Source organism: Strongyloides ratti, scaffold srae_scaffold0000006, assembly GCF_001040885.1.
Source record: "Strongyloides ratti genome assembly S_ratti_ED321, scaffold srae_scaffold0000006".
Classification (NCBI taxonomy): Eukaryota; Metazoa; Nematoda; class Chromadorea; order Rhabditida; family Strongyloididae; genus Strongyloides; species Strongyloides ratti.
Window position 1 is genome coordinate 29,778 of NW_020171524.1, and position 23,782 is coordinate 53,559.

The following is a 23,782-nucleotide window of genomic DNA, read 5'->3' on the forward strand; positions in this document are numbered from 1 at the left end:
ATCCTAAATATATATAGGCGAGTATTGAGTAGGTGAAATTATTTTTAATTTTTAAATATTTTAATAACTTTTCTAATAGAGAAAAACACGCTGATTACGAAAAACGTAATCATTTTTTATTTTTAGTATTATTTCAATTGTTAAAAATATAATAAATGTAATTGGCACTATTTTTTAAAACAATAGTGTAAATATATTTTTAAAAACAGGAAGATACATAAAAAAAACGTTTAAAAAAGTTTTAAACAATTCAACTAATAAGATAATGTATAATAAAGAACATTTTGATTTAATAAAATTGATAATTTTTCAAATAATCATAAGTTAGTTCCTATCTTATTTTCTATTATTAAAAATTTTTTAAATTAAAAAATATTCAAAAATTTATAATAATAATGTTGTATATATTAATATAAAAAAAAATTTAAATATAACAAAAAGAGTTTTTTTTTAAAGTAATAAAATTAATAATTTGCTGCAAAAACTTTTGATTTTTTTTATAGAGCGCGGAACGCGCCTTTTAACATAAAAACCAAATAAAATAATAAAAATTTACATTTATATACTTTCTTTTTATGGGCGGTGCCCATAACTTTTCCCTGCTATTGAAGTTCTTTGTTCCATCAAAATTCCATTCTTCTGCTGCTAATTTTCAGAGTTTCATTCTTGACTAATTTAAAAATTTTTTTTTTTTTTTAAAGTGTCTTAAGTCTACTGGCAATGTTGAGACAAAATTTACAGTAGCTCCCAGATTCTTCATTCCTAATAAATTTTTTTTTTTTTTCAGTTTTAATTATTCTACTAATTTTACTAAAATTTTTGTCGCTCATCTTCCAATATGGCCCTTTTATTTAAATTTATATTTATTTTTTTTTTATTATTATTATTTATTATTTTATTTTATTTTATTTTTTATAGTAAAATTTATTTAAGTTTATAAGGCAATAATAAGTTAAAGTTTAATGACGCTGTCTATTTCAAAGTATTGGAGATTCAAGGTCAGATAAAACAATTATGTGACCACAAAACTATAACAATATAAAATAAAAGGGTTAGGTGTAACTTACAAGTTTTTATTTCAGCTGACTATGTCATCTGAACACTTGTAAGCCATATTTATATAAAATATTTTTAGCATGACAACCATGGGATTAAATTGTCTATACTAAGTTGTCAAACTTTTTATCTATTATAATCTTACTTTATTTTATATTTTTTATTTGTTTTCATTCTAGCTCAAATGATTCGTCGTATTCCTCTAGAAGTTCAACAAATATATCTTTTAAAGCAGAAAGATATCCTTCGTACAGATCATTATGTTTATAATAACTATCTTTAATTTCTATATCAGTAAACCTATTTTCTTTATTATTCTTCAGTGGTTTGTTTTTAATTTTAGAATTTATTCTTCGCATCAGATTGCATTTTCTGATTTTGGTCATGGAATCATCTGATTCATTATTTAATATAGGATTTAGATCTAACTCTTCGCTATCTTTTTCTTCATCTGATTCATAATCTAAATCTTCTTTTTGTGACATAACTTCATCTAGAGTGACCAAATTATCTTTTAACAAGTCAAATAGTTTCTTCATTCTATCTAAAGATCTATTTTGTATTGTCTCTTCACATCTTGCTATTGGAAGGAAATCCATCTTGTTTCTTGAAGTGGTTCTAATATCAGAAGTTTCAGTATAAGTTGAATACACTTATGTTCTATCATACATCATTCTTTTATAATATTTGTCTAACTTAATTTCTCTTGTGTCTTCAACAACTTCTTGTGTAATAGTTTTATTCTTTTTAATAGAAAAATCTAAGCATGGGATGAATTTTCTAAGCATGAGTTCTAAATTTACATTTTCTTCGTCTAATATACCATATAATAACAGATTATCTATTTTTTCTTTTTCATTTAATCTTTTCTTTATGTAATCAAAGATTAACTGTCCTATTCTATGATAAATGTACTGATCTACACTATTTAAAGCGTATTTTGGATCTGGTCCAATTGCATTTTTAAATCTTTTCGACATGTTTATTTCAATCATATCAAAGTCTTCAAAGATAGCATCTAAATAATCCTCATAATTGAACACACTATTTAAATTATCATTTTCTATTTCTTCATCATATCTCTTTTTCTTTGAAATTTTTTTTGATGAATCGGATAAATTGTCCTCATCATCTGATGGAAGATAATCTTCCATAAATTCATTTAATGTTTTATTATTTAGCACTTTCTTTATGGTTTTTTCTATGTGCTGAGTATCATGTAAATTGTGCAAAACCATTCTCATTTGTTCATTTAGCATCTCAGTCTCATCTTCATCAACTAATTGTTCTTCAACTAATTTTCTTTCTAAGTTTAACTTTCTCCATTTACTACCAAAGTGATTATTTAAAAGTTGGACTACTCCCTCATAAAACATTTTATTATAATTTGTGAAATCAAGTTTATCACCTAGCATCAATTTTGTTATTAAATCAATCTCATGTTTTGGATCAACTCTATCATACAGCACAAAATTTAATACAATGTCTTCGAATATGCTTTCTTTCCTGTCATCAATGATGGATTATAATAACTCAAATCAGGATTATGATTTGATACTCTTATATAAGTATGACTCAATAAATTCCATATCAGTATACTTTGCTGTTAGTCCTGGCAAATGTGTCACCAGTGCTGTTCTAAATCTTCTTGAGTAATCGTCCACTGCCTCCTGAGATCTTTGTTTGATTCCTTGTAGTGCTGCTTTATTAGAACTACTTTTTGCTGAATGCAAGGCAATTACCTTTGCATACTCAAGAACTCTTTCATAAGATCCATCAAAGAATGCTTTACTTGCTGCTTCATATGCTAATTAAAATGAATTTTCCTTTGGTAAGCTGAGAAGATCTTGAAACAGTAACTTCAATTCTTCATTTAATCTAATCCTGTCTTCTTCTTCGCTTATTATTCTTCGTATCACTTTCTTTTTCCACTCTGTGAAGTCGTCATAAGTTGCTATTGTTGGTTGCATGTCGGCGACCTTTAAGAAATTCTGAAAATATTTTAATCCCAACGGTAAATTATAGGTTTTCACCAAAGCGTCTAGCTTTTGGTTACTCATCTATGACGTTAGCTTAATATAATACTGACTGAGTTTGTGATAAAATATGATGTTTATTTTGGAGTTTTCATGGTTATATAGTATCTCCTTTCCTCCTCCAATTACCTTCTCTATTTTGGTCTATTATTTATTTCTATTCAACGTTATTTCCATTCAGTGTAATTTTTATTTAGCAGGTAATTTTCTATTCAGCTTAATATTACTCCTTTTTCTAAAAATTGTTTCTTTTAAAATTTATGTGATTATTTTGTTTCATTTTCAAAATATTGTTTCTCAATAGCTATTCATTCTTTTGATAATAATAGTAATAATAATTAATAATAGTAACAATAATAATGGTAGTAATAGGCTGTGTCTCCGCCCTCCGCTTCTCACGGCCGTTTGAGCCGGAGGGGCTTTTGCTTTTCGCACGAGAGACTCTCTTCATTTTTCACAGCTGCGACCAGCCTCTTTTTCTTATCCAATTCCAGTTTTGTAGCGGTTATTTGAGGTATCTCGGTGGAACCTCGTAAACAACTTCAATTTCTTGAGGTTGTTTTAGTTTTTGCGCTGCTAATACTTCCAAATATGGAAGTAGCTAGCTAATAATAAAATTACACATAAAGAATAGGTAGATATTTATTGGAGGAGAGAAATACAAGTTTCAACATAAAAACCAAATAAAATAATAAAAATTTACATTTATATACTTTCTTTGGTACTATTGGATTTTATGCCCTCTTTTTTTTAAATTCATATAACTTAATGATAATAAAAAATTTTTTGCATATAAATTAATAAATTGGTAATTGATAACGATGGTAAAGGAGTTAAAAAGAATGTTTTTTTTTTTAACTGATAAAAACTTAAATTAACTAATTTTTTGCATAAATAACTAAAAGAGCAAGGGAAACAAGAGGTATTTGATATTAGGTTCATTTTTTATATTTTTTTATCATTTTTTCAATAAAATTTACTAATTTTTTTTATTTTTTTAGTAAATTAATAAAAATAAATGTTTCGCAACTTATTGAAACCATCCCAAATGAGGCAAAGGCTGTAGAATATCTTCAAAAGCATGGTTTAATTCCTGAAACAAAGGAATGTAAAAATGGCCATCAAATGAAGCTTTCTGTTGGCACAGTGATCAGATGGAGATGTTATCTTAAGGACTGCAGAAAACAGGTGGGAGTGCGGGTCGGAACATGGTTTCAAGGAACCAAAATGCCATTAAAAACGGCAATTAGATTCATATACCATTGGGCAAATGAGGAATCGTCCGGGGAAAGAATGAAAAGGGAATTGGATCTGGATCCAGGTACAACTGTAGACTGGAACAGTCTTCTCAGGGAAGTGTGCCTTTTTATGGAGAAAAAGGACGAAAACATGATAGGAGGAAAGGGATATACTGTGGAAGTGGATGAAACCCTGCTTGCCAGAAGGAAAAATCATGCCGGAAGAATGTTGGGGCAGCAGTGGTGTTTCGAAGGGGTTTGCAGGGAAACTAAGGAATGTTTCGTGGAGCCTGTAGCAGATAGGACTTCAGAAACTTTAATGGAGGTACTGAAGAGAAGGGTTCACCCAGAAACCCTTATTATCTCAGATATGTGGAGGGGATACTCCCAAGTAGGTGCTTCTGGGTATGAGCATTTGAAAGTGAACCATAAATATAATTTTGTGGATCCACTGACAAATGCTCATACCCAGAACATTGAAAGGGTATGGAGATCCGTAAAAGAAAGGTCCAAGAAACATAATGGAACCCATAGAAGCATGTTGGACGGATACATGCACGAATTTTCATGGAGAAGAAAAAATAAAAATAATGAATTCCAGTCCATATTAAGGGATATTATTATTTTTAATAATTTTTTAAATGAAGAATAAATTTTTTTAATTTTAATTTTTTTTTTAATTTTTTTTTTTAATTTTTTTTTTAATTTTATTGAAAACATTTGGGGGGATTCATTTTTTAAAAAATTTTTTAATTTTTTTAATTTTTGAATAAGTTATATGAATTTAAAAAAAAGAGGGCATAAAATCCAATAGTACCCTTTCTTTTTATGGGCGGTACCCATAACTAGTATTGTACTCAAAATACATATTTAAATGTAATGTAGTTATATTATTGTATTTTTTTCTACAAAGTAATAAAGTAGTTTTATGAACAGAACTAATATTTTAAGTTACATTTTGCAATAAATTCATTGTGAATAATTAAAATAAATACGTTTATCTTTATTTTTTTTCCAAAAATTTGTGTATTCAAAGAAATAAAAAATTAATTCTTAATATAGTAGTAATAAATAGTTTTTTTTTTAAATTTCTAAAAAAATGTTTTCAAATTTTCAAATTTTTTTTGATCATATCTCAGAAGTTGTAAATTATTTTCAAGTCATACTAATTTTAACTTAATGATCTTAAAGAGCTACATAAATTTTCACTTTATCATCACAGTAAAAAATTTTATTGATTGTTTTTATAACTAAAAATATAACAAATTATTTTAAATATTAAATTTAGTTATATTATTAAATTAAATTAAATTAATATATATTACTTCGAAATATATATATATAAAATCTTCTTTAAAATAACAATTCCAATCCCTTACTACAGAAAATCTCATTAAGACCACATTTTCTCAGGTTGGAGTTTAAAGTTGGTGTCTCCTTGTCATTTTTAATTGAAAAACACGTTAAAATTAATTATTTTTTTATCAGATTGATATATTTTAAACTTTTTTATATACTTTTTTTCAAGTTATTTCTTCTTAGTAAAGAAAACAATTTATATTTATTTGAATTTAACAACTAAATAAAAATAAAAAAGACTTTTTTTAAATTTTATTGGTTATATTAAAAAAAAATAATTAATTTATAAAATATTAAAAAATTAGTAAGTTATTTTTTAATATAAATGACTTCTCGTAAGGCATCGAGAAAGCCAGCCCATAGATTATTTTTATTTGCCCAGCGCCAGACAAACTCCCACAGACACTTCTCCATTTTTTTTTTGTCCTCATTCGTGCCGGAATCAGAAGTTTGAAGCCATTCCACGTTCCTTCTATAGTGTTTGTGTGGACGCCAGTTTCCGAACCTTTAAAATTAACACTATGATTTACCGTATGGTGTTTGAACCCAAAATATCCTCAATTCCGTTGTAACTTCGCCAAAGGTCAGTGTGAATGATGGAGCCAGGTTTGACGTGCTTCTTAATGATTTCAAGAAGCGTTTCACTGTCCCGTTTTTCAACAGAAACAGCAAAAACGCGTCTTTCCGTCGTTTTTTTTCACACCGCCCATAACCTAGACTCCATCTACAAGGTGCCCCCTATTATACTTCCGTTTGCTCATTTTGATTTCATCTATTTCCACAACGATGCCTTCTCCACCGATAACACATTCTTCGGTTTCCAAAGCATCTGCTACAAATTGACGGAAATAGCTTAAGAATGCGCAAACAGTTGCCCTGCTAAGTTTTTATTGACTTATTATTGAGGCTTCTGAATTCTTTCACAACCATAAATAAGCCATGTAAAAAATGTCACCAAAAGAAAAGCGTTGGCCAATGAAAAACGTTATATTCTTGGCACTTACGCTTTTTCTACAGCTTTTTTTTGTATATTTGAAAAGAAGTTTTGCCCTTTGATAAGAAGTTGGTCCTTCACATGTAGAACATTCCATTTCTTTTTTTTTTATTATTTTCTCATCTTGGAGAAACTTGAGATTTGCTTAATCGTCGAAGAAAATGCTTTTTAAAAATTCAGTGATAGAATTGAAGACATTTTAGATGCGTTTGAAGTAAATAAGTACGTTAAACTTGTTAACAGTTAAATTTATGATAAAATAATAGTTCCCAAATCATTTTATCTTTTTTTATTACTTTTTAAATAAAATGCTACTCTTATGAAAATAGGTTGTTTTTGTGATGATTTTATAACAAAATAAAAATTTTTTATTTATGTGATAAAAAAGTTTATTTTTTGCTTTTTATTTTCTTTTTTTTCTTATAATTTTTTGTTTATTAGTGTAAAAAAAATTTTATTTAAAAAAGTTATTTGATAAAAGACTAACTCTAAAAGAGATTCATAAATTTTCTAAATTTTTTCGTATTTTTTTTTTTGAACAAATGTATTTTTACCAAAACTGAAAGGTACATCGTTTTCATATAAAGCGGTAAGTAAATGATGAAAATAATTTATCAAAAGAAAAATAATTGAAACAAATGATGAGTATCAGTTATTGTAAGAAGAGGATTAAAATAATGATGAATAATATGAAGAACTAAGAAATTATGAAGCATATAATATGTATGAATAATATCTATATAAGAACTGAAAATGAGCAAGTATGCATCATTATAAAAAAAAATATTTATTTTTTTCAATTTAACATTAATTATTTTATATTGTATTATTTTAGATGAACGATTTAATTTTAAGGTACTAGGTGCCGATAAATATTTTACTGGTTAATTAAGGAGTATTATCAAATAAAGATAAGATTAAACAGGTTAAAATAATAAAAAATAGTTGTTGATTGTTATTTTAATATCAAGAACAAAAATTTCCTTTGGTAAAACTTTTTTCATTCGAAAGAGAATCAATAAAAAAAATTATTTTCAAGATATTTATAATAAAGATTTTAAATGGTTTTAAGTCAATATTAATTTTTCACGTTGTCTTTTTCAATTTACTTTCTTTGAATAATTGTTAAGCATTTATTTAAACATAGTGACAATTAAAAAAAGAGTTGAGTCAAAACTGCTTCATTTTTATTGAGAATAAGGTGTTTATATGCGTAAAGACGTTGCTTTTAACAAAGTTTGACAATTTTTTTTGCTAAGAAGTATCACTATTTTATTTATTTATTGCTATTTTTATTTTCATAAAATGTCAGATGTGTTAAAAATAACTTACGATTTTTTTATTCGCTTTCAAAGTTTTTTCTAATAATTTATTAATAAATGTAGAAAAAAATTCGGGTATAAAAAAAAGTTTTTCTGATGTATTAAAATTGCTAAAACCGACTTTAATTTTAATGGTTGACACACCAATAAATAGTTTTTTAAATAAAAGGAAACAAACGCTAGAAGTATGTTGAAACATTATATTTTCTCAAAATATTTTAAATAAAGTATCTTAGATGTAAGCAAAAAAGATCGATTATAAAATTGATCTAAACATTTATAAAAGAATCGATTTTAATTCCTCTGATGAGAACAAATTTTGGTGTTTATCATCGAACAACACTCAAAATAATTAAAAGAATCATATAAAAGTTGAAGAAAATGTTGTTTTTTGTGAACAACAAGAAAATAATGATGTTTTTGACATCAACACATTTGTAGAAAAAAAGAACATTCTTTGAAAATTAAAGAAAATAAGAAAATTTTTTAAAAATTATTAATGAAAATGAGAAAGAAGAGAAAAAGTTTCTTAATGAATATTTATCTTTTTTTGAAGAATGTAGTAATGAAGAAAGAGTTCATAACACAAGTTTTCTTAAAACATCTGCTTTATTTTCAAAACCGTTGGTTAAAGATTATAAGTCTCTAATTTCTAGTGAATCTAATTTATCCTATCAATGTCAGATAAGGAATGCCACAGAACAATTCACTTATATTACATTGAAAACTAAATTTGCATCAATAACTTCATTTTTTTCCTTAAAGCTTCAAATAATGGCTAAAGCTTTTAAATTGCCATTAAAAATTGCTACATGACTACAATCCTTTAAAGTTGCTATAATTACAATAGATTGTGAATCTTTTTTTTTCAAAAGCAAAAAAAACGCGTAGGAAAAAAAGTTACATGTCTCATATGTACTCGTTCAACAACATTTTTTGCTTTTGGAGAAACAGTAAGCATGTATGTTTGTATTGTAGTAAACGTCTATATTACAACAAAGTTGCATGCGAAAAAAATTCCAAAATTGACGTTGGCTTGCTACAACGAACTAACATAACGTCTTTTGAAGAGTGCCTAAAACGATTAGACAATCACTCAAAACGAAAATGTCAACTGTAGTTGACAAAGTCGCAAATTTTTATTCAGCTAAGACATTGTCAACTACAGTTGACAAAATCAAAAAAAATATATTAGAAGTATCACTTTTCCAATTATTTCCGTTTGAAAACCAATATATATATATATTATTAACTATTAATTATTATTAAATTAATAAACAATTAAATTACTAAACAATAAAAAACAAAAAATATAAATAATTAATTTTATTTTGTAACATTTAATATAAAACATATTAAAAATATTAAATTAATTACAATTAATAATTCTGAAACAAAATAACAACATTAAATAAGAATAGTGAAATTATATATTTTTAAACTTACTATTTTTGTTTCTTCTCCATTATTATACCTGATAATTCTAAAATAAATTAACAACATTATATAGAAAAAATAAAAATGTATAATTTCTAAACTTACACATTTTTTTTGTATCCTTATGTTACATTTAATATTTCTGAAAAAAATGATAACGTAAAATAAGCATAGTAAGGTTTTATATAATTTAAACTTACAAATTTTTTAATTCTTCATTATTATAACCGGAAATTCTAAAATAAATTAATAACATGAGATAAAAAACAATAAAATTATATAATTTCTAAACTTACATTTTTTTTTTCATCATTGTAACAGGAGATTCTGAAAATAACAAACAACATTAAATATAAAGGCAGTAAAATTGTATAATTTCTAAACTTACACATTTTTTTTTAACTTTTTGTTACATTTAATAATTCTGAAACAAATTAATAATATTAAATAAAAAAATATATATTTTAAACTTATCTTTTGAGTTTTCATAATTTCATAAAAAAATTTTGAAATTACTGCTTTCAAATGAAAACATTATCATGGAGTAATGCTTATCAGTAAACATTTTTCGTTTTAGAAAAAATTGATATTATTGAGTCTGTTTAGATCGTGCCATTTTTTTACAAGTATATGAAAAAAAAAATTTTATAAGGTATGATAAACAATGAGTTCAAAAAAAAAGAATATAATTTAAAAAAACTTTCACTATTTTAAGTCGGATTATTTATAATCATATTTGATATTCGTATAATTTACAACAAAGAATTTTATATTTTCAAGTGGTTTACAAGGAAGAAGAATAGATATGATAATGATAAAGTACTCAAAATGTAAAGGACATAATTATACTTAGGGTGTTTTTTTTAACTTCATTGATAATTACATTCTTAAAAAGTTATGACTCTTCAAATATTGAACATTCTTTAAAAATTTCATATTTACTTTAAAAATTAGTTTTATCAAAAAATAACGTCTAAAACATTTTTTTAGCCATTTTTATCTTAGTGTCAAGTGTCATCTCAGTATAACCATTTTTCAGAATTTGCTAATTTTGCATTTTTTACTGTATATTTATATGAAAACATAACTTTTTGGAAACTATATTTATATTTTCATGATTAATGCCTTTTTTTTCTCTTCGAATAGTTTATAAAAATTAAAGTATCAAAAATATATTTGTTTAAACATATTACAATTTAATACAATTTAATTTAAAAAAATTTATTAATAAATAGATAAATACAATAACATTAAAAAATATATAAATACAATAATATTAAAAAATGTAAAAAAAGAATAATATTAAAAATTATAAAAAAATTAATAAAATTAAAATAAAAAAATATAGTCTAAATAATAAAAAAATCTATATCCTTTCAAACCTGGAAGAATATTTTATTTTGCCTCCAAAATATCTTGAAGATGGAAATCCCATCTTGAATGAAAAGTAACTGAGAAGTTGACCAAGATTCTCTTCGCACTGTATTCCTATTTGAAGTGCCAAAGCCAGTCCAACTCTTATTATATCCTCAATAACATTTGATTGATATAAAAATATTGTTCCTCCAAATAAACTCATGCTTCCTTTTGAAAAAACAAAAGATATCTTTTCTTCAACAGGGGAACTTTTCCATAAATGATCTGGATCAATCTAGAGATAAAAAATTAATAAAATATTTAATAAAATAACCATAAACTTACATGTAATGCTTTTAAAATAATTGTAAAAGGATCACTCGATTGTCCCGGTACAACATCCTCAGCTGGTTGAAATTTTGATAAAATTTCTTCAATTTTTTCTTTTTCTATAAACATCAAATGCCTATTAATAAAATTTGGTAGAAGCATTTCATTAACCAATTCTTTCAATTGATTCTCATTACATATTTTATTTTTTAAATTTGATAAAAAGAAATTACTTTCATTTGTATTATTTCTTTTATTAAACTCCTTTCTATTTTTATTTAACTTTTCTGAAGATAAAGAAGAAGTTAATTTTGAATTTTTAATAATGCCTTTTGAATATTCTCCAAGTTTAAATTCCAAAGCAGTAACAAAATTTTTGCTAATATTTTTTTTTCTTGACCATCTTTCATTATTAATAAATATAATTTGGTACAGTTGATTAGAAAAATACTGAAAGACTTTTTTTCATTTTCATCTAAAGATGATTCATTAATTTTTTTCAAAATTTCTTCTATTCTTTCATGTCTTCCTCTGGTTTTTTCTATAGCTTTATGAAAATTTATCTCAATTTCTGTAAAACAATATCTTTCTTTTTCATTCATCATTTCTAAATTAACATTCATTTCTACAAAAAAATTATCAATAAAAAATAAAAATAATTGTTATTTAAATAAATAAAGATAAAAAATATTTTGTCATTTTGAGAAACATGAACGTATATACATTTAAAAAACTTTATAACATATAAAAAGTAGAACAAAAAACTTCATTTACATATAATAAAATGTTAAAAGATGTTATAAATTAAAATAATCGTTGATCACTGAAATATCATGAAGATAAAGAAATCAAGTGTTTTTATGTTCATCAGTTTGCTTTTTCCTTAATTTTCTACATTGTTTAAAAGTTATTCAATTTACCTTCTTTATGTGCTTATTTTTTTAAATTGTATCTGGCTTTGTTATGTATCAAATAAAGTTTTTTCTTAATCTTTAGTTTTTATAATTTCCAAATGTTACATAATTTTTTTATCAAAATAATTTATTCTTGTTAATGTTAAATGTTATTAATTTATATTATTACTACAATATTTATGATAGCACCTATAGTCTTTATTTTCCATACTTTTTAGAAATTAAATAGCTTCTTTTAAAAGGAATTATTTTATAAATTTTTATAAAAATTGGAAATGTTAAAATATTAAAAATGATTAGTTTTATTATATAAAATAGAAAATAATATATCAAATACCCCACTTTTTATGCTTTTTCCTGCTGTTTATGTAGAATAAAAAAAGATGATTTGAATGTTATCAGAAACAAAAGTATTTTAAAAATATTTGTATATGATATAAGTCCAAAAATATGAAGAAGAAATATATTTTTTAAGTCCAAAAGTTTATGGATAAGTGAAATAATTTAATTTTTTTAATTTAAATATTTTAAATGTTATTATTTTTTTTATTTATTGTAATTTTTTAATTTTTTTTTTTGATATTTAATAAAATATTTTTTTTTTAATCGTTTTTGTTAATATAAAAATAATAAACATAATAATAAATTACTTTTTTTTAAGATTAATTAATATGCCTAGGAATATTGAAAGATATATTTGCTCATTTTGTGATGCTGATGAAAATCTTGCTGCAAATGAGAATTACAACATGACTGAACTTAAAAATCACTAGAAAACTTTCCACAATCGACCTGTTGAAGCTAATTGGAGAATTCAATGCCAAAATTGTATAAGAAAAAAGAACAATGGTTTTTTAAATATTAGAATTAATTTATTGAATCCTTCAAGCTTTTTGAAACATATGAAGCGTCAACAATGCTTTAAGGTGGTAGAAACTTCTGCATCTACAATAGAAGCTGAAATTGTTAACGATGGAGAAACTGATCAAGAAACTATCAATGAAAATAATGTAATAGATCAAGAAATAAGTCAAGAAAATGATGAGGAAATTGACCAACATATAGATCAAGAAAATGATCAACAAAGAGATCAAGAAATTGAACAATTAAAAACTGAAAAAAATATAAATTTTAATGAGGATTCTAAATGGACAAATCAGCAAAAATGTGTCTAAAAATCCATTTTAAAGAATTTTTTTATATTTTTCAAAAATGACTTTAATACATTCAAAAATCTGGAACAATTTCTTGTGGGACAGAAGGAAATTTTAATAATTTACAATGACAATGCCGTAGTAAATATTGTAGAAGAATTTATCCAAATTATTAAGACAACTGGACATAGTGAATTACAATTTTGCAGTCCATTTCTTGAAAATGAAGAAATATATGAAGATATTAAAAATTTAAAAACTGGTGAAATTGAAAAAATAAAAATTTCATAAAATAAAAAATACATGGCTGTTCATGTAAATTTTTCAAATTTTTTAAAAAGAATAATAGAAGAAAATGAAGAATTTATTGAAAATGAAACAATAAAGCTTCAATTATTTGGAGATGAATTAAATTGCAGCACGTTTAATGATGGTTTTTCTGAGTTTCTTCATGTGGCTGTAAGAGTAAAAAAGTTGTTCAGAGATATGTCCAAATTATCTTCAATTTACACATTGGCATTGCTTCCAACATATGGTATAAAGAAGTTTGGTGGAAAACCAATTAATGGCCGTTATTATGAATTTTTTAAAAATTTATTTTCAAGATTTAATGATGAAAAAACAATAACAATAAATAATAAAAGAATAACGTTTAAAATTGTTGAAATTTTAAGTGACCATTGTTTTTTGGATGTTTTTTTCAATGTTAATGCAGCAAATAACGAATTTGGATCAATTCCTTCGTGCCGTATATGTACAATACCTCCATGTGAATACAGAAACTTTAATACTGTACAAAAAATAGAGGAAAATGATGAAGTTTATGGGAAGAATGTAACAAGAAATCCTATATTTTCAGAAATCAATCCAGAAATATATTCGGATTATTTTCATGATATTTGCCATGGTATATTGCCTATAAATACATATATTGTGCTACAAAGATTATGTAGTTTTAATATCCTTGAAATAACAATATTTACGTTATCAGGATTGCTTTATGACTGCCATATTAGAAGAGGTGAAAATATTGTACAAGATATAAGGAATATATTGAAATCAAATATTATAAGTAGTAAACTAAATTTAACACCTGAAACTTATAGAAAATGTATAACTTTTTACTCTGGTTATAGAAATTTAGAAGTTGGATATTGTTTAGTCTTACTTATCCAAGATCTTCTACAAAAATATCCAAATAGCTTGATTATTTTATGCAGAAATTCTATAAAATCATGTCTTGATTTGTATGAATTATGCTTAAAAAAAGATATCTTGTCAGATATTGAAAAAAAAAAAGTTATTGAAAAAAGTAACCAAATTGTTGAAAGTTCAATAAAACTTTACAATAATCAGTTTGGTTTTAGCAAAAAACTTCATTATATATTACATTATCATAAGATTTTGAATATAAATGGAGGAACTTTTTGTGATTTGGGAACAGATAGATTTGAAGCAGCTCATCAACCATGCAAAAAATTCTACCAGTCTTCAAAGAATCATAAAGTTCCTGCAATGACAATAATAAGGAAATATTTGGTTAAGAATGAATTATTTAAAGCTTTAAAAAAATATTTAATTGATGTGGCTTAACAATAAAAAATATTTATTTAAAAATATCATTTTTAATATTCTACAATTTTTTTTTATACTATAAATTATTAATTTTAATAAAAAAATTTTATATTACTTGTTTATAATTTTATTTATGAATTTATTATTATGAATTATTATCAATTTTGTACAAAAATTCAATTTTCTGGACAATAAATGTCATTTGTAGTTGACACTTTCGACTTTGTTAACTACAGTTGACATTTTCGTTTTGAGTGATTACGCATCTAGTCAAAAAAATAGTAAGATAGATCTGAACTAGAAAATTTGAAAGAATTTCTAAAAACTAAAAATTCTATTTTAAATCAAAAGATGCCATTGTTGAAAACTTCAGAAATACTGGACATTAAGGTATTTATATGATTATTACGACAAATATACTATAAATAAAATTACTTGAATAAATGTGGAAAAAATTCACGATGTAGCTAAAAATGGAATGAAAGCTTAAAAAAGTTATATATAAATTGCTTATCTTTTTAATAAATGGAAAATATATAAAATTCGTTTTATTTTCTATTCACAACTATTCTTCTATTATTAACTGTTATTGCTAATGATTCGAGAGATTTAACCATTAAAAATTGCACAAGACTTTTTCGTGGATTTCTTATGTTCGTTGGCAAAAATAAAATTGATAACATTTTGAATAATTTGAAGTTAATGCTTTTCTTAGATAAACATGAAAAAAAAAGTAGTTGAACTTGAAAAAAATCTGGCAAAGCGTAAAATGACTGAAAAAACTTTAAAGAGAAAAAGATTAAAAGATAAGAAGATTGAGATGAGTAAAATATTGCTTGTTATTATGGTTATTGAATGAAGAACTTGAGAAAGTTAATATTTAATAAGATACTAAAAATTTTAAATGGAAGATTACAAAGAATTTCACGTCAAAATATTGACATTTTTGTAGCATTAAATGGTACTCGTTTAAAGTTTGCTTACAAAGTTAAAAAAGAAGAATTTCGATACTATATCGTAGACAATAAAGAATTCGCTGAAAATACGTGAATGTATGTTGATTTTGTTAAAAAATCAACTAGATCAACCACATTTCATATTATAAATCCAGTTTTAATCAGTATTTATATCTGTCCGTTTTTAAAATTAAGAACATGAATAATGAAAAAATTTTTCATTGGAAAACTTTTCGCTAACGTTGTAAGTAGTATAGTTTTTAAAAATATTTGGTCATTTATAAAAGATATTTTTCAGTTTCTTTAAATAAAAATATTTAAAAATTGATTAACTGCTTTTCGCTTCTCAAAGAAAGTTTTGTAGCTACAAAACTAATAGGATTGTACAAAAGGTTATGAAACATATTTTTGTAATAAACACGTTATTTCGTATACGATTAAGTAGGCAATTATTAGAAGTAGTAATTACACGCTTCGTTACTGTTTTATTTTGAAAAATGTTTCAGATGATATTGGTAAAGGTTTTAGAAGGAAAACATCTACAAATGCAAACTTTATTTACAATCCGGAGTACACAAAAATGATAGCTAGAGTAACATTTTTAAATAATAAAAAAGCAGATAAATCATAGATTGAAAGAATGATGACAAAAAAAACTTCAACGAATGATGTAAGTTATACAGAGAAAACTTTACGTCAAGCAAAAACTACATGTATTTAAAATGAAACAGAATAAAATGTGAAAACATCTAACGTTTATTGTAAGAACAAGCTAATTTTGAAAGTTTCGTTTTATATTGTAGAATATTGTGTTAGGATCTCTTTTAAAATTACGTGCGTATTAAGTCTATCCAAAAAAAAATAAATAAACATTTTTTTAATTTCTTAAAAATTAAATATTTTAAAAAGTAGAATGAAATTTCTTAATCGTTAAAAAAAATTTTTTCATTATATTCAAATTTTAAAGAAAAATTAATACATAAATAACAAATTTTACCATATAAAGAAATAAAAAACAAATTTCAAAATCAAACGAAAATAAAAATCAAATTATTTAAAAAATTTTGAATACTATCTTTACCACAAACAAAATTTCTTTCGGAAACTATAAACATTGAAGAATCAGTTTTTAAATTACTCCAAGAAGAAAAAAATTTTTTCATAAATGCCATGTCCAGCTTGCTGAGAAGAAACAAAACTACAAAGAGTCAGTTTTATAATAAAATGTTACAGAAACTAATGTAGAAAATTAGTTTGAACAAAAAAATGACATTTTTTTCCAGCTAATGTTTACCGCTAATTAATATACTTTATTTGGCATATTCAAGACTTTCAAAAACGTTGTTGAATAGTAAAATAATTCATGTTTTGTGCAATAGTGCAACAAAAAGTGTCTATTTTGGCTATTTCCGTCAGTTTAATACTGATTCAACTGACAATTTTCAGTGCATAGTTGATAAAGCATTTATTGTAAAAAGTGTTAAAAAAAATAAGAAAAGATGTTTTTTTGCTGTTATCATAGAAAAACGATACAGTAAGACACTTCTGAGAGTTAAAAAAATATATGTTGCATCCGGCTCTATCATACTTACTGATAACTGTAAAGGAAATAACGGACTTTAAGAGAAACTTTGATTTCAAAATATAAATGTGAATCACAATAAACGCTTCAAATATCTAAAAGCTAAAGTGCACACAAATCTCATCGAAAGCACTTGAAAGAAATACAAGGTAATGTTTCCATCTAAAGCTTGACAAAAAAAACATAGATAAAAAACTGTGGAAATTTGTTTGCCACCGGACAAATTATTAACATTTATGTGCAGCTTTTAATTTTGCTTTGAAAAAAGAAAAATATAAATAAAAAAAAATGTTTTGTTTTATTTACTTTTTGTTAATATTAATACTATACTAAAAAATTACTAAATTCTTTAAAAAAATTATATGTATAATATTCAAATTTACAAAAAACATTTCTATTACGTACATAACATTAAAAATGAATTATGCGTAAAAACTAACATTTTCAAAAAAGTGTTGTTATTAAATTATTTCACTTCATTTACTTTGATTAGAATAAAATTAGAAAATTTAAAATAAATTAAAAGTGCTCGAAGAGTCTAAAAAATTGACTTTAAAAAATAGCTTTTAGAAAAACACCTGTTCTATAATACAATTTAGGAAAGCATCGATTATGCACAATTAAAAAATTATTAGCAGTTTTAGAGAATCAATCGAATGATCTAAAAAAGATAGCAACTAATAAATGGGCTAAAATATATATCATAATGAATAATGTACGGTAATCATTATACTTTTAGGTTGCTGCTAAATACAGAAATCTTAATCATCAGAAGATCAGAAAAATACGTCATAATTTCTCTAAAAGATCACCTGTTATTAAAAGTTTGGTCTTTGTTTTCAGTTATAAGAATGAAATAGAAAGTATAGTGAAAAAATTCTTTGATGATGATACTATAAATAGTTTCAATTCAATGCGATTAAACAGTTTCAGAAAGAGAACATTGAAATAATAGTAGATCGTTTATTAATCATGAATGATTTCTATCATCAAAAGTTTCAAGCTTATATTGCAGTTTCTAATAAATAAATAATGAAAAATATGAAAAAAAACTCCAAAACGACTAGAAAGAAGAATAATAGGATGGACGTTTTTTAAGAAAAAAAATCCGCAAAAGGTAATAAAAAAGTTGATATTTCAATTAAAGTTGAAAAAGTAAGTGAATTGAAAGAAGATGACCGGTATAGTGAAAGATTAAGTCTGTTTAATGGCAGCTTAATTAGATTATATGAAAGATAATATTTAAACTTATTTTTTTAATCCGAATATTGTTTCGCATATTTTTAGTATTATTGTCTGTTTTTAATAAACTTCTTTTTTTTATAATTTGTTTTTTAATCTTTCTTCAATTCTTATGTTTACAAATTTGATTTGATTTTCGAATAATTCATTTCCATTTTCCATTTTTTTTATATTTGAAATTATTTTTGTTATTTGGCTTTATTAAACGTATATTTAATAAATTACGTGTTTTAAAAAATCATAAAAATTTTAGGTACTATTTAATTCATAAGATATTATTATTTAAATGTTTTACAATGAAAGAATGGATATAAAGTATCGAATAGAATTTTTTCAGAAGCAATAAGACTACAACTTAATAAGCATACTTAGTTCGTATATACTTGCTGTTTAAAAAATATTACTTTAAAGTCATGTAGATAAGTCCGATCATGAATAAATTTTTACTTATAAATAATTTTTTATATAAATAATTTGATTTGTAAGGTGATCTTTACAAATATAGCATATACATGCGTCTGCAAAGTTTTTTTGCTTACTTTATTTTATTTTCAAAAATTAATCAACGCAAATTATATACAGTCGTTTTTAAGCTAAAAGCTGTAAATAACAGTAGAAACCATGCAACATCAGCAACTGCAATTCAGTTTAACGTATCAGACAAGCCAATCAGAGGATGGAAAAATGAGAAATCAAAAATTAAGCGCGTTATCGGCTACCAAAAGAGCATGTAGATTCAAAAAGCTATTGATTGGCGAAATAGAATAGTAGTTTCTTGAATGAATTAATGAGCACAGAAGGAGAACAGAAGTATCAGGTTTTGCCAATTTTTAGATATCTGTCCAGTGATGTCAACGGTTTATGGTAAGAAACAGTTTGTCCATGAAAAAAAGAATAAGCGTTGGCCAACCGTTGATAGCTGACTACAAGACAAAATGCACAGAATTCTGAAGGTTTATGCAAACCGAGATCTTAAATATTCCTTCTAACAATACTGTAAATGTAGATGAGGTTTCTGTACTGTTTGATGTTGTTTATGAACAAAAATAAAAATCCGAGGTCAGGACAACGTAAACATCAGCTTTACTGGTCACGAAAAGTCTAATTTTACTGTTGTTTTTGCAACAACAGCAGCTGGTAATAAGCTAAAGACGATGATTATTTAAAAAAAAAAACCTATTTCAAGTGATCCATTTCCAGATAACGTAGTCGTAAGGGGAAATACTAAAGGGTATATAACGAAGGAATTAATGAAAGACTGGATAGAAGAAGTTTTAAATAAAAAACACCATTATGATTCAGATTTATATAAATCTCTGGTTAATTTTTGACTTAGCGCATTGCTACATAACTGATGAAGTAAAGAAAACCTTCTAACAACATACGAAGATTGATGTGATTCCTGGTAGCCTTACAAAAGTTTTACAACCATAAGAAGTTGAAGTAAATAAATATTTCAAGAATAATTTAAGATTCGGTTTGAAACAATAGATGTCAGACGAGTCAGAAAAAGAATGGGTTTTTTTCTGTTAATCTTCATCATATACAGATTTTTTTAAAAATGAATATTACAAAAATTTTTTTTTGCATATTAAAATAGCATAAAATAAATTGTAATAATAATATTAAAATAAAAATTATTTTTGATTTTTTTAATGAAAAATGAATAAAATTTAATGAAAAAAAGGTAATTGATATTTGATTTTAATAAATAATTTTCTAAACAATAAAATTTGAATTTTTTGGTGAAAAATAAGGTAAAAAAAAGGAAATAAAGCTAATTAATATTTGATATTTGATTTGAAAAAGATAATTTTTTTTCCTAAACAATAATAATTCCTTTTTTTTCAAAATTATCAATTTTTTAACGGTTCCGAAAAAAAATCTCTGATAAAGAAAAAGCAATTTAATTTCTTCAAGAGTATAATTTACTTCCAAAAGTAAAAAAATGTGAAAATTGACATGTAATGTCGCAAAAATTAGCGAAGCAGATATGATGGCGATGAAATTTAAGAAATTGTCGCAAGGAATGTGGAATAAGGGTGAATACTTGGTTTGAAGGAACCAAATTACCTCAAAATAAAGCGATATTTTTAATTTAATTTTAGTTACATCAACAGTCTTCTGTCAAAACTATGAAGAGAGTATTGGATTTGAATCCAAGTACATTTGTTAACTGAAACAGTTTTTTAAGAAAAGATTGTCGATTTATGAAGAAAAAGAATGAAAAAAAAGGGTTTACGGCGGAAGTGGATGAAACCCTTTATGCGCGTAGGAAAAATCATTGTGGAAGAATGCTAGCGCAGCAATGGTGTTTTTGAAGAATTTGCAGGAAAACAAAAGAGTGCTTTGTCGAACCTCTTTCAATTAGAGCTTCAGAAGCGCTAATGGAAGTTTTGAAAAAAGGGTGGCTTTAGAAACACTCATAATTTATGACATGTGAGAAGGTATTCCCAAGTGACTTTGGGTATAGTAAAAAATGATGATAAAATTATGACTAGAGATTAAATAATATGAATATATTTACCATATAAAGTATAAATTTAACACTAAAAAGTCATTTCTAAATTTTAACATTCTTATATTTTTATAGATTTATTATATTATATGAGTAATTATTATATTTATAGGGTTTTAAAGTATTCATAGAATATTTCTCGTATTCATCGTGACCACGATAGAATTTACGGTTATCTTAACTAGACTTAACTATCAGATAATTCCACGATTGAAATTATACACTATTATTGTAATTGGTTCGATATTGTGTTAAATAAAGATTTTGTTAATATACTTAGTATTATAGGAGTATTAATTATAACTAGAGATATAGTCCAGTAATATTTCTGCAGCGTTAATTCTGGTCACAAGTACTTCTTACACTTAATAAAATTTTGCTGTATGAACATTTGAAGATGAATTACATGTACAACTTTGTGGATTCACTAATAAATGCTCATACTTAAAACATTGAAAAGGTTTGGAGATCCGTAAAAGAAAGATTCAAAAGACAAAATGGAATACGGAGGAGATGTTAGAAAGCTACATGTACGAATAAACGTGGCGAAAAAAAATAGAAATAAAGAATTCGAGTCCATGTTAAAGGACAATCTTTTTTTTTTATGAATTTTTATTTGACAAATTTAAATTTTTTTTAAGTTACAAAGAGAATTGTAAAGGGATCACATCCCTTAAAATTTTATTAACAAAAGTTTTTAAAAGAGTTATGGGTATTTGAAAATGGCGAAGAACTAACAGAAAGGTGCCAAAGAATGAGTTATCAACGTGCAGTAGTATTAGTAAGTAAAAACTCTAGCGCCATTTCCCAGAATATAATTGTACACAGTTTTGAAAAGATTCACCGCGAAGATAGTGAAAACGAAAATGTAGATATCGACAAAAGTTTTAGTTTTTTGCACTTATAGGATAATTCTAAAATTTATTAAATCATTTGCTAGTTAGTATTTTGTTTGTTGTAAAAAAAATTATATTTAAAATACTAACTAGCAATAAAAAATTAAAACGGACTTTTCTATGGGATTTTAAGGTAATAAAAATATTAAATATAATCTTTTAGAAACATAAAACTATCTATGATTACAAATTTAAAAAAAAGAAAAATAAGGTATTTAATGAAATTTAAGTTTTAATATCAAATAATTCTTTAAAAAATAAAATTTTCCTATTTTTTTTATTTTTAAAAGAAAAGAAAAAATAATACCTTATAAGTATTTTAATTTATTTATATATGTATATATACATTTCTTGTAGCAAAATATTAAACAAAATTAAAACTTACAATAAAATAATATTTTGAAGGCCAGCAATTCTGATTTGATCAAGAGTCTGATCTCTTTTTTCAAGCACAAAAAAAACGCTAATTTTTGATCTTCTTGGATCAATTTGGTACATATAAAAAATCATTTCAGTTTTCAATATTTTATAAATATTCATATTTTAAATTCAAAAATTTGTCTATTAAAATGTTTCTTTTGTGTTAAACGATGTGAATCTTTTTCTGCATGTAAATATAAAAAGGGTATTATAGTTTTTTTTTTGTAATAAATAAAGTTTTTATTATTTTTTACAAATTTGAATAAAATAGTTAAATAATTCTATTTAAATTTGTCTAAAATTGTTATATTTAAAAATTTAGTTAATTAACCTAAATTACAATTTTTTGTTTCCTATTTTCTTTAAAAACAAATATACTATAAATTAACTTTACTTACAAAAGTCTTAAAATAATGTAATCAAAAGTTCTAAAACAAAAAAAATAATGAAAACATTTCAGATTCTTTTTATTTATATTCCAATTATTTAAAAACTTAGCTTCATGACATTTGGAATCAAATATATAAAAAAGAGAATTATGTTTGTAAACCTTTTTAGATATTCCAATTCTAATTGAAATAATATTTATATTTATGATAAAAAAAAGAACAGTATATTTTTTATATAAAAATTTACAGGCAAGTGCTTTACACACGCTTGCCAATAGAGCATTTTTTTTGTAATCTATAGTTTTTTTTTCCATTTTATCTATGAAATCAATTAAAATAATAATTTGTAACTATCTAATTTGTCGTAAAATATGACATTATTTTTACTAACAAAAAGAATTTTAATAATCTACTGCAGTGGGAGTATTCCAGACAATTCAATTGAAAAAATAATAAAGATTTCACGCCTTCCACCACATACAGTAATTAGGAACGTTTCCTTCAAGCAGAACATTATGATAAACGATGGTAAAGAAAGAGAACTTGTTAGATATTTCTGATTATGTTGATGGTTTAAAAAGACTAAGAATTCTAAAAAAAATTGTTTACAAAGAAAAACCATTCAGAGTAGTTATTATAGTTAGAAATATAAAAAAAATAAAATTTTGCGAGGATATGTATAAAAAGGAGGGATTTACAACAGTTAAGTACTGTAGAACCTTAACCAAAGAAGAAAAGAAAGAAACCAGAGATATTTATAAAAAAAATATATACTTTGCTTTCATCACCACTGCTGGAAATTTAGTGGGCGTCGATCTAAAAACGTGTTCAGTAATTCTTCATCACGGATTACCGACAAACATATCCACATACTTCCAGGACATCGAGAGATTGAACAGGAGTGGTGGATTATCATTTTCCATATTATAAAATATATCATACGCTGTAGCGTCGTTAAAAAAAATTCTTACTATAGAAAATTTTAATACGACATGCAGGAAATCGTGT

General features: G+C 24.4%; 8 protein-coding genes across 8 annotated transcripts; 4 read left to right on the forward strand and 4 right to left on the reverse strand.

Moving 5' to 3' along the window:
• Positions 1–1,226: 1,226 nt before the first annotated feature.
• SRAE_0000064300 (Hypothetical protein) lies at positions 1,227–1,655 on the reverse strand (the record flags this gene model as incomplete). Its single annotated transcript, XM_024646560.1, has 1 exon — positions 1,227–1,655. The coding sequence occupies one exon, from the start codon at positions 1,653–1,655 to the stop codon at positions 1,227–1,229; it is 429 nt and encodes a 142-aa protein (XP_024500730.1).
• A 54-nt stretch (positions 1,656–1,709) lies between these two features.
• Positions 1,710–2,471, reverse strand: SRAE_0000064400 (Hypothetical protein; the record flags this gene model as incomplete). Its single annotated transcript, XM_024646561.1, has 1 exon — positions 1,710–2,471. The coding sequence occupies one exon, from the start codon at positions 2,469–2,471 to the stop codon at positions 1,710–1,712; it is 762 nt and encodes a 253-aa protein (XP_024500731.1).
• Positions 2,472–2,550: 79 nt separating this feature from the next.
• On the forward strand, positions 2,551–4,982 carry SRAE_0000064500 (Transposase, ISXO2-like domain-containing protein; the record flags this gene model as incomplete). The annotated part of the gene is made up of 2 exons (XM_024646562.1): positions 2,551–2,708; positions 4,094–4,982. The coding sequence occupies 2 exons, from the start codon at positions 2,551–2,553 to the stop codon at positions 4,980–4,982; spliced, it is 1,047 nt and encodes a 348-aa protein (XP_024500732.1).
• Positions 4,983–6,208: 1,226 nt separating this feature from the next.
• Positions 6,209–6,780, reverse strand: SRAE_0000064600 (Hypothetical protein; the record flags this gene model as incomplete). The annotated part of the gene is made up of 3 exons (XM_024646564.1): positions 6,209–6,407; positions 6,437–6,568; positions 6,614–6,780. The coding sequence occupies 3 exons, from the start codon at positions 6,778–6,780 to the stop codon at positions 6,209–6,211; spliced, it is 498 nt and encodes a 165-aa protein (XP_024500733.1).
• Positions 6,283–6,546, forward strand: SRAE_0000064700 (Hypothetical protein; the record flags this gene model as incomplete). The annotated part of the gene is made up of 1 exon (XM_024646565.1): positions 6,283–6,546. The coding sequence occupies one exon, from the start codon at positions 6,283–6,285 to the stop codon at positions 6,544–6,546; it is 264 nt and encodes an 87-aa protein (XP_024500734.1).
• A 4,028-nt stretch (positions 6,781–10,808) lies between the features above and the next one.
• On the reverse strand, positions 10,809–11,751 carry SRAE_0000064800 (Hypothetical protein; the record flags this gene model as incomplete). Its single annotated transcript, XM_024646566.1, has 3 exons — positions 10,809–11,093; positions 11,144–11,531; positions 11,588–11,751. The coding sequence occupies 3 exons, from the start codon at positions 11,749–11,751 to the stop codon at positions 10,809–10,811; spliced, it is 837 nt and encodes a 278-aa protein (XP_024500735.1).
• A 1,193-nt stretch (positions 11,752–12,944) lies between these two features.
• SRAE_0000064900 (Hypothetical protein) lies at positions 12,945–13,217 on the forward strand (the record flags this gene model as incomplete). Its single annotated transcript, XM_024646567.1, has 1 exon — positions 12,945–13,217. The coding sequence occupies one exon, from the start codon at positions 12,945–12,947 to the stop codon at positions 13,215–13,217; it is 273 nt and encodes a 90-aa protein (XP_024500736.1).
• A 282-nt stretch (positions 13,218–13,499) lies between these two features.
• Positions 13,500–14,789, forward strand: SRAE_0000065000 (Hypothetical protein; the record flags this gene model as incomplete). Its single annotated transcript, XM_024646568.1, has 1 exon — positions 13,500–14,789. One exon carries the CDS (start codon positions 13,500–13,502, stop codon positions 14,787–14,789), a length of 1,290 nt encoding a protein of 429 aa, XP_024500737.1.
• Between the last annotated feature and the right edge of the window lie 8,993 nt (positions 14,790–23,782).